The sequence below is a fragment of the Conger conger genome, chromosome 10 (genome assembly GCF_963514075.1).
Source record: "Conger conger chromosome 10, fConCon1.1, whole genome shotgun sequence".
In the NCBI taxonomy this organism is placed as follows: Eukaryota; Metazoa; Chordata; class Actinopteri; order Anguilliformes; family Congridae; genus Conger; species Conger conger.
In genome coordinates this window covers 8,488,509-8,498,511 of record NC_083769.1, presented here as the reverse complement: position 1 = coordinate 8,498,511, position 10,003 = coordinate 8,488,509, and the positions used below count along the sequence as shown (strand labels likewise).

General features: G+C 44.7%; 1 protein-coding gene across 1 annotated transcript; it reads right to left on the bottom strand.

Moving 5' to 3' along the window:
* Nucleotides 1-999: 999 nt before the first annotated feature.
* On the bottom strand, nt 1,000-8,042 carry LOC133138633 (mitochondrial import inner membrane translocase subunit Tim17-A-like). Its single transcript, XM_061257547.1, has 4 exons — nt 8,015-8,042; nt 4,762-4,890; nt 2,646-2,756; nt 1,000-2,200 (listed from the first exon to the last, which is right to left on the bottom strand). Exons 1-4 carry the CDS (start codon nt 8,040-8,042, stop codon nt 2,130-2,132), a joined length of 339 nt encoding a protein of 112 aa, XP_061113531.1. The 3' UTR covers nt 1,000-2,129.
* Between the last annotated feature and the right edge of the window lie 1,961 nt (nt 8,043-10,003).

Here is a 10,003-nt window from a genome sequence, read left to right as displayed (position 1 = left end):
AACACCTGCTGAGTCAAGTCACGGAAAGTAATCTTTGCAAGTTAATTTAAATGATAAAAAGATGAGTGACTTTACCCTACTATAAAATCTTGAAAATTGCCTTGAAAATTGAGCTGGTCAAGTTGGTCATAAGCTGGGTATGAGCTGGTCTAGCTGGGTATGAGATGGTCAACCACAAAGTGCTGCTAGCTAGCCTGAGCCGGTCAGCCAGCCTTGCTAACAACATGCCCAGACCAGTGAGTGAAAGTCAGGGAACATTACTAAAGCGCTAGAGCGAGTTAACTATGCTATAACAGAACTAAAATACAAGTGCTAAATCCACAGACTATATCCACAGCTAGGCCAAAGAACAGAAATCTAGAACCATAAAAACACCATAACCTAAATTAATACACAAAGGGGAAAGTGGCTGTGGGCGTTTCAGTTTGGTTGACCGTGTGTATGCAGTCATTTTTTTCTATAAACAAAGGTTTTGAGCAAGGCTAGCCCTCCTCCGGTGTGCCAATCTCCCTTCCACTGAGTACATATACCGAGATCACATTGTGCCACAATAAAAAAGTACAAACATTGCCAAGACACCATTTAACATTGCATGGGGGTTATTGATGTACATTACTAGTAGTACATTAAAGCACTCTCTTCATATGACATCACACTGTCGGGGATAGGGTAATATGATGGCAAGAGAACTAGACTAGAACTAGAACTAGATCTTGTCTGGTACAGTTGAGCCAACCAAGAGGACCAGACAGCAGGGTTTGTACTTTTTGAGAGTATTCCATAGGTTCCAATAGAGCAGACAAGCTCAGCAAAACTCAGCATATTCGACCCAGGTCTGGGTGACGTACCCTTAATCGAGGCACTGCGCCTGAATTTCTTCAATAAATATGCACATATGCAAGTCGACTGCATACAAAAACCTTCAACTGCGAAAGCCACTCAGGATAAGAGCACCTGCTAAACGCACACACGTAAATAACGCACAACAGAGCAAGGGAATCATCGTGCCTCTCGTTTGACTTTATTGTTAATGTTGTCCAATCTGTCATACAGATCTTGTGTGTGGCATGAACCGACAGTGAAAGCAGCCCCGTCGCGGCCGAGCTCGTACTGCAGGTCTGCGCTGTACACTGCCGCGGTCCTCAGTCGTACTGATCCATCCCTGCGCACGATCACAGTCCTGGTGTCATTCACGGTCCTCGCAGTGCACCCAACGGACGGCCTCCGTTACAGAGAGTAACGGAGATGAGAATAAATAAATGATCTGGAGCGGTCTGCTTTCTTCACGGCGGGGTGTTGGGGTCCAGGGTCACGGTCAGGGGGAACGTGCAGTACAGGTGTTGATGTGGCAGCTCTCCATTGCTGTACAAACTGAACCTCCGTGAACAGCTTTCTCTCTCTCTCTCTCACACACACACACACACACACTATATTTACACACATTAGCAGAAGGTGGGTGTGCCATGGGGTTAAGGCCAGCTAGGCTCTGGAGTCCCTATCGGTGTGAGGCTAGTTTACCTCTCCAGCTTGTCCACTGGTCAGGACCAAGTCATGTGACTCAGGTGTGCTACTAGTCAACAGGCTACCTTGTAAGCGGACCTCCGGGGAATCTAAGTGGGCCACACATCTCTGTGTACAATGGTGATATTGAGCAGGGAGGACACAACGGAACTCCAAAGCCATCTCGCACAGCTACCGATTTAAAAAAACGGTTAGCCGTACGTTTCCAGAATACGTAAAAGCGGAAGTCAGCCTGCTGACAGCTGAAATAATCCCACCAGGACACTGAAGCATGTTAAAGACTAGAGTTCCATTGTCTCCTAAATCCCAATATAACCCCCTCTATGCCACCCAACTGCATGGGCCCTGACGACATTTCCATTCCGGTGCTGACCACCAACATTCACACACTGATCGTGGGGAACATGCAACAGGTGAGGCTTTTTAACAGGCAGATGGCAATGATGGTTCAGGAAAAAAAATAAAAAAAATAATCAGTAAAAAAATGAAATCCTTGAAGTTGGGATGCACTGCAGAGTTCCTTCTGAAGAAGTTCCAGAATTTTCTTTCGAGTCAGATCTGTGGAGGTATTTTAAAAAGCCTAGGGGTGGGTGAGGGCGGCCCCTCCCTCACTGATACTGCCTGTATTCTCCGAAGGGGGGGGCCGGCATCGGGGCCGGCTCCTCTGCAAACTGGGCCCCTGAAAGAGAGGTGACAACGGCCGCTAGTCACAACACTGACAGCTGGACTCTGTGTCTGCACGCTGCACACTGCACACTCACTGCACGCTCACACACTTTCAAACTCAGGAAAAAAGAGGAAAGCTACACTCACCAAGCACTTTATTAGGAACATTTTTACTTTATCACACCTACTTATTAATGCCATTACCTAATCAGCCAATTGTGTGGCAGCAGTGCAATGCAAACAGTCATGTAGATATGGGTCAGGAGATTAGTTAATGTTCACATCAACCATCAGAATGGGGTAAAAAGGTGATCTCAGTGACTTTGACCATGGAATGATTGTTGGTGGCAGACAGGGGGGTTTGAGTATGTCAGAAACTGCTGATCTCCTGGGATTTTCACACACACACTAGTGTCTAGAGTTTGCAAAGAATGGTGCAAAAGGAGAAAAACACTCACCGGTGGGGAACTGTGAGGAGGCGAATCTGGTGAGCAGGATGCCTGCACCCTCGATCAGCGCCAGCAGGATTCCGCCCATCGCCGCCGAGCCCACCATGGCAACGGGCCCATCTGCGGAGAACACGCCCACCTTACACCCTGCTCTGCGCTCTTAAAGGCACGCCGCCTCATTTCCACAGACCGTTCGGCCACTTCCCTGACGGCAACCGAGTACCACGGGGGATTGTGGGACTTGTAGTATTTAAAGTCTTGCACTGGCATCTTGGTTACCAGGGCAACAGCTTTGCTTATTCCACTGAAGTCTATGATACAGAGCCTTTGTTCCCCTTGCAGTTTGCCCGCTGTGGCAATGTCGAGTACATCTGAGGTAGTTATGCATTTGGCAAAACGCTAGCTAACTATTAATTTTGATGTCCGGACAAGTGAGTGATGAGTTTGTTTCCAAGGTGATCAGCTCATAAAAAAGACTCCAAAACGTCCGTTATTAAAAACAAGACGAAGACGAACACGGAACTAGTGTCGGCCGATACTTATTTTCAATATTTATTTTTCCTTTGAAATGATTTTTATTGTTATTTTTATTAGCAGAATAATTCTATACTATTATACCATAGCTTTGACTTTTTCGCATTATATTAGCCGCTGATATTACACTGTGGACCTTTACGTGAGCCGACACAGATCATGACTCACACCACTAAGCCTGAATTACACTACATTACTACAACTCCTGACACCGAGAGATTAGTCTAGGGCATCTTTGGTTTCCCTTGGTTCCTCTCTATAATAGACCTGTATTATTATTATTATTATTATTTCTAGTATTAATATTATTATTATTATTATAATAAATAATAATAATGTGTGCATTATTATCACCCTGGAAACTGCACACAAGTGAACAAAAGAAAACGTACACACACTGTGCATCCAATCTTTCTGGAAGCTTGTGGTTTAGTTCTTGAGTGCGTGTGCAAATACACGCTAAATATAGCCCTGGCTAAGGGGAAGGGCTATCGCAACGTCTAATCGACCCAGGAGGGGAGTTCAAAGATCAGCGCTGGAGTACAGTGGGGACCCACTTTAGCTGGAGCCCAGCTGCTACAAGGCACACAGACACATTTAGCTGTGTCTCATCAAACAGGGCCTGGTCAGGATGTAAAATAGGCTTCATTTTTCCACTGAAGTCTGTGAGGCAAAGCACAAACCTCCCCTCTAAGAAAACAGGTACCAACAAACAGAGCCTACAGCCGGGGTGATAAACCCCATTTTGTTCCAGCCAATTAAATTGTTCCAAAACCGCTCTACACATAAATTGTATTTCACTCATATCTGCCCACAGTGAATCACCAAGGACACACGCATGTGGAATCGCAAGCTGCTGCAGATAATCATTATCAAAATGTCCAATTTAACAAACTATGAGCCAGCTCTTTCAGCCCCAAGCCCAATATGAAGTGGCTCCACCCCAATACCAAGGGGGCTTCGGCTGTGGCTGGGAAAATGGAGAAAGTCAAGTTTGAATGGTCTTAATAGGGGCTCAAACAACAGTATAGCAGTCATTTTGATTGGTTGGAAAGGTATAAGTTTGAGAGTGCCAGATGGCAGTTTGGGCTTTTACTGTAGTTACGCTTGAGTGCCATACGGGACTGAAAGGGTTTAAGGTACAATAGGTAAGATTTTTGTGTTCAAACATTGTTAAAAGACTATTGTAAATCCCTTCCTATCATTGAAAAAGGCTCACTGACATGTTGACTCGCCCTCTGCCTGTGTTTATAGTCCTTAAATTCGGGTTTCAAAATATGCAGTTGACGGGCCGACACTCTGTACCAACACATTGTATAACTGTACAATAATTCAAGCTTGTTGGTTGAAAATTGGTTCTAATTGCCACAGCCAATGGCGTTTCAATGTCAGCGTATTCACAGAGAAGGCGGAGGGATAAACAGTGTTGTGGTTTGAGGGTGTTCATTGCTGCAATATCTCTCTCTCGACCGTGAGAAGTCCAAAATTACCTATGGTACCTTTAAACATTTTTAGAGCGTCTGCGCGCATGACAACCGAACACAGACGAGCGCTGCCCCGCCCTGTGGGTTTCTGCGGGATCGGGACTCACTTCTGGCAGCGAGGATGGCGCCGGTCATGGCTCCGCTGGTGATGGAGTTCCAGGGGTCCTCCTTCCTGCGCACCTTCACCAGCCCGCAGTCGATCAGGGAGAACAGGCCTCCCCACATCGCGAAGCTGCCTGGGGGGGGAGCGACCGGTCAAAAAAACTCCTCCTCCGCCCCAACCCAACCCGTCTCGGCCGCAAGCACTCTGCTCCAGCTGATCATGGAAGCAGCCATACATCGTGGTGCAAAAGAACAGAACGATATAGCAGCCTGGAGCCTAGTGCCAATGATGCCCTCCAGGACTGGAGTTAAGCCAGCAGACACTGCAGCCCTCCAGGACTGGAGTTAAACCAGCAGACACTGCAGCCCTCCAGGACTGGAGTTAAACCAGCAGACACTGCAGCCCTCCAGGACTAGGGTTAAACCAGCAGACACTACGACCCTCCAGGACTGGAGTTGGACACTAGTGGTTTACCCTGTTCTTACTCTGTTTCGAGTCCTTCGGTGTGAGGTGCACAACTCCGGTCCTGGTGCTGGTATTTGTTGGAACCAGTTACCTTAGTTTTCTGAGCGCTCTATACTATAAACTACACTGGTTCATTCCTGTACGGATCTTTAGGATGCACCTGTAGGCTGGGGCTGTCGCTGGCATCTAAAACATTTTATTCAACATTTTATTAGTCTTAAAATCATAAGTCTTATTTATATATATATATATATATTTTTTTTTTATATATGTTTACAGATCATTGGTTTGAATAGGAAACAGTACCTGCCTTAAAATGTGCTCTTCAAAGTCCCATTCATCTGGCAAATTTGAATAAAGGATTAATTAATGTGCTACACCCCTGTAGATAGATAGATAGATACTTTATTCATCCCGAGGGAAATTTTAGTGTGTCTCTTAATGAGTGTGTTGGCCACCATAATTGTCTCTAAATTAAGGCTCTGATGATGATGATCGTCAATGCAAAACTCCTCAGCTTCCAGTGGTGGTTACATCCCCTGTGAACCTCCCCCATTTGTGTCCCTACCAATGTCAAAATCAAACCTATGCCCTTGGACTCTTCCCCGTCCATGTCAAGAGACAAAAATGCTCTGCTAAGCTTCATTCGGAGAGAGGGAACTAATGTGTGAATTTGAAATGATTTGTTTATCAGGGCATGGGCTTCTTCTGCCTCAATCTCTGCACTGCATGGAGGCTCTCTGTGGGCCTGTCTGTGAGGCTGACTGGGGCCTGACTGGCTGTGGTGTGGAGGCTGACTGTGTGAGGTACTGTTCAGAGGACCCAGACGCAGACCAGGGAGTATGCAAAAACCTTTGTCTTTATTCAGTCCAATTTCAAGCCAGGTAATCAGAGTTCAAACAATGCCAGAATCGAGATGCAAAAGAATGGTACTGTAAGGCGGAAATTATTTACAGGGACAAGTTGGAGCCAATAGAACACTTTTACACAGTCTAGGGCACCGTTCAGAACAGATCTGGTCCACGTCATGTTAATTAATTATAATTAGTACCTTGAAAAGTGTCTAATTCTGGGGTGTATGAGTATGTGGTAAGCCCTGCTCATAATTGAGAAGATGGCATAACTGCTATCAAAATGTATCAGGGATCCTAAATTCTGGTAGTGGTGCTCTGTTATTCAGTGCTTATGGGTAATTGAGTTTTTAAAGCGGTTAATTACACTGACCTCACTCAAAAACCAGCAGAGCCAGTAACTCTCCAGAATGTCTCGACTGGAATCTGGGAGATGAACTGCCTCTGGATTAAAAATGTATCAAAGGTAAAAATTCATAGCAATTAGTGTTTCTTTTACGTTTGAGCTCATAATAAAGCCATCCATTGCCAATACCTATATAACCTAGTATTTAAGTGTGCCTGAACCCAATTTTTTATCTTCCCAGTTGGTGGTTTGCCTTTTATAATCTGGCTCATAATTCTTTTCCCTGATTTTTCTGTCCATTTTGATGCGTGCTTCTATATTTTTCTTCTCATTATGAATGTATGCGTACAATAATAAGGGTTTAGAAATAAGATGCTACTTACCTGTACATTGTCCACAGAGACGGACAAGTCCGCTGGATTTAAGGGTATAGAAAACCAGGGTTAAATTATGCAATAGGTCCCTAATCCTTTTTTAAAGCACTTGGTGGTATGACCAGGCTTCTTTCAACAAACTCAAATACGGGGCTTGAATGTCATTTTTTAAACTTATTAACTGTCAGCGCAAGCACACAAGTTTCTGCCTAAGCACCCAGTGCTTGAGCAAAATGTCGGATGGTTTTGATCAGTAACGTTTTCCAAACTGTGTACGGTACGAGTGTCTCTGTGGCTGTTGTTCTGCGCTAACCTCGCCCGCCGGGGGCCCCACGTTCTGGCCTGGTCGCCCTCACTGAGTGACACGCCAGAGACTTGCCTCCATTCATTAAGAGCCTCAGTGGAAAAAAAAGCCTTTCAGGGGAAGAGACCGAGGGGTCAGGCAGGCTGGCGTGACCTTGGAGCTCCTTCCTATTGCGAAGCTTCCCGATTGTTTCCACTTCCCCTCAAGACAGACAGAGAGGAACACTTTCATAACCAGAGCTAATGTCAGGGCAGGAACAATAACACTCTCAGACACTGGAGATCCCCTTTGGCACAAAGGTGAAAAGAAAACCCGGCACACTGACGCTGAAGGTTTGTGATCTTGTGAGCATGGCTTTTGGCTGCCCTCTGGCAGAAACATCTGTCTGTCATCTGTCACGTGCTAAAGTCAACCGCCCTGTTAGTTTAATTTGTTCCACTGACAATATCAGCTTTACTCTTGTCAAATTATAAGTCTTTCTTGAGTCTCTTCCAATTACAGTATCTGTCTCCCTCTGCTGGTTGAAATTATGTACAATACGAAGAGGAGCTGGGGTTGGGCCACAGAGCTGACGTATAAGGTATAAATCCATCCATCCATGATCTAACCTGCAGTGGAGGGTGGGGCGCGGTAGGGTTGGAGCCAATCCAAGCAAGTGTTGGGTGAGAATACACCCTGGACAGGCCACCAATCCATCACAGGGCACATACACAATTTACTCAAGCACTGCACTCATAGCCTACCGATTGAATCTCTCCAATTAACCTAACCTGCACGTCTTGGACTGCGGGAGGAAACAGGAGTAAATCCACACAGACACGGGGAGACCACACAAACTCCACACAGAAAGGCCAAGGCTGGGAGTCACACCCAGAATCTTTTTGCTGCGAGGCAACAGCGTCACCCGCTGCACCCACCTGTGCCGTCCTGTGAATGGGGCGACATGGCTCAGGCAGTAAGACCAGTCGTCTGGCATTCGGAGGGTTGCCGGTTCGATCCCCCGCCCGGGCTGTGTCGAAGTGTCCTTGAGCAAGACACCTAACCCCTAAATGCTTCTGACGAGCTGGTCAATTGCACAGCGCTTTGGATAAAGGCACTATATAAATGCCAACCATTTACCATGAAGAATACACTTTCAGATCTTTTGAAATTCTTTGTTGTGCACCTGCCAATTCCTGAGAGTTGGAATGGAGCATTCTCGAGAGAACAGGTGCTCAGGTGCCATTAACCAGGAAGAATACAAGACAAGTTTTGCATTTTGATTGAGACGTGCACAAAGTTATGTTTATTTAAGCATGGTTATTTTATAAGCACTTGTTAGCCAATCTAATGTAACATGGAATCTGGAAAACTTCTCTTCAGCCAATGAGATTATATGTGATACACTCTTGTAACTTCCGCCCTATAGGATCACTCTGGGAGTAGATGTTGAACCGATACTGGTCTGATTACAGTTTTTTACAATCACTTTGGCGCTAATCTCACAAGCTTGCGCTCAACACTCAAAATGGTAAGCACTTGTAACACAGCCCGTTCGTCTGTTCAAAACATGCATTGTGCATTCATATCTTTGAAGACATCTTGCACTTCTCAACTCATTGGTTCAAATTCCTAACTTTTCATGAAATACTATACATTTGTTTAGATTGCCCACACAAAAGATATCTGTTTAGTTGTTTTTACAATACTTCACTGTAGTAGGAAAAAATACTTGATACATGTTTCAATACGGTACTTTATGTGGTTCTAAATAAAGGGAATAGTGGTAGAATCATTGAACAAAATCAGAATACTGTAATAAAATATGTATAATGACAACATACTGTGGGTTTGTTTCAGTTTTTTTTACAATTGCAAACAAGCATTTTTTGATACTTTTTACTTTTCACAGTTAGCACAAGAGCACTGTATGTACTGTACTGCAATATTACATTCAATGATAATGTGGAAATGACCATGACAATGGTCATGATCTAAACATGGAATGTGGTAACAGTAATCAGTTTCCATAAAACTATGCTTTAGGAGTAATATTACACTTATAATGTTTAGTAGTTGGATACATTGGTAGTTAGATGCATTGTTGTGGATGGAAAGACAATATTTTCCAAAATGTTTCATATCTTTGTTTTCAGCACAAACTCAATAATATGGCAACAGTAAGTAGGTCAGAATCATATGAACCATATGAATCATATCCGAAGAGAACCCAGGGAAGCGGCCACTGACAAAATAAACTAGCGAGTCGATGAGATCATTTAGGCCGACTTATTTTTTGAGAGAAAAAATATTATTTTATGCATGCCACCTTTTATGGCTTAGAGTGGCTCCACTTTTAGAAAGACCACAACCGGTGGTTGATACATGACCCCTGTGCTGGCACTAGCAGGGCGACATCCGACCTATTTCACATCCGACCAAAAAATGAGAAAAGTAGGCTAATGAAAACAATACCCTCTGGAGGGCAACATAACTAGGTACAAAGTGCTACCAATGATCTGGTGCATGAGGTGTCACACGTCCGCCCTGACCAGCAGCTTGTCCCACTCATGGAACCAGGCAGCTGTCTTTGACCCGCCGAATGAGGAGCAGCAGTCCCGGTCCACGCCGATGAGCTGGGGGGGATCATGAATGTTTTAGGATACATAAATCGATTGACACCAATTATGTTGGAACAGGATCAATTTTACCACATTATCACTGAATGTAATATTGCATCCCCATCTTCTCTAATAGGGGTTTTCAACCTTTTTGTGACACGCACGTTTGAGCTGGTGGTCAGATGACTGATGACTGATTTTACATCGTGTTAAGAGCAGGAGTAAGGATGTGTATAAACCTGCAACAACATAGCGACAACACGTCAGCTGCCTATCACAATGTGCGGGGTTCAACTTCTTCAATTC

Bases quoted from the DNA above. Each gene is read 5' to 3' on its own strand.
- LOC133138633 (XM_061257547.1), bottom strand. From the start codon at position 8,042: ATGTCGCCCCATTCACAGGACGGCACAG. The intron at 4,891-8,014 runs GTGGGTGCAGCG...CTCCCCCCCCAG, and splicing joins CCATTCACAGGACGGCACAG to GCAGCTTCGCGATGTGGGGA. The intron at 2,201-2,645 runs GTGAGTGTTTTT...CCTCTCTTTCAG, and splicing joins CTCCTCACAGTTCCCCACCG to GGGCCCAGTTTGCAGAGGAG.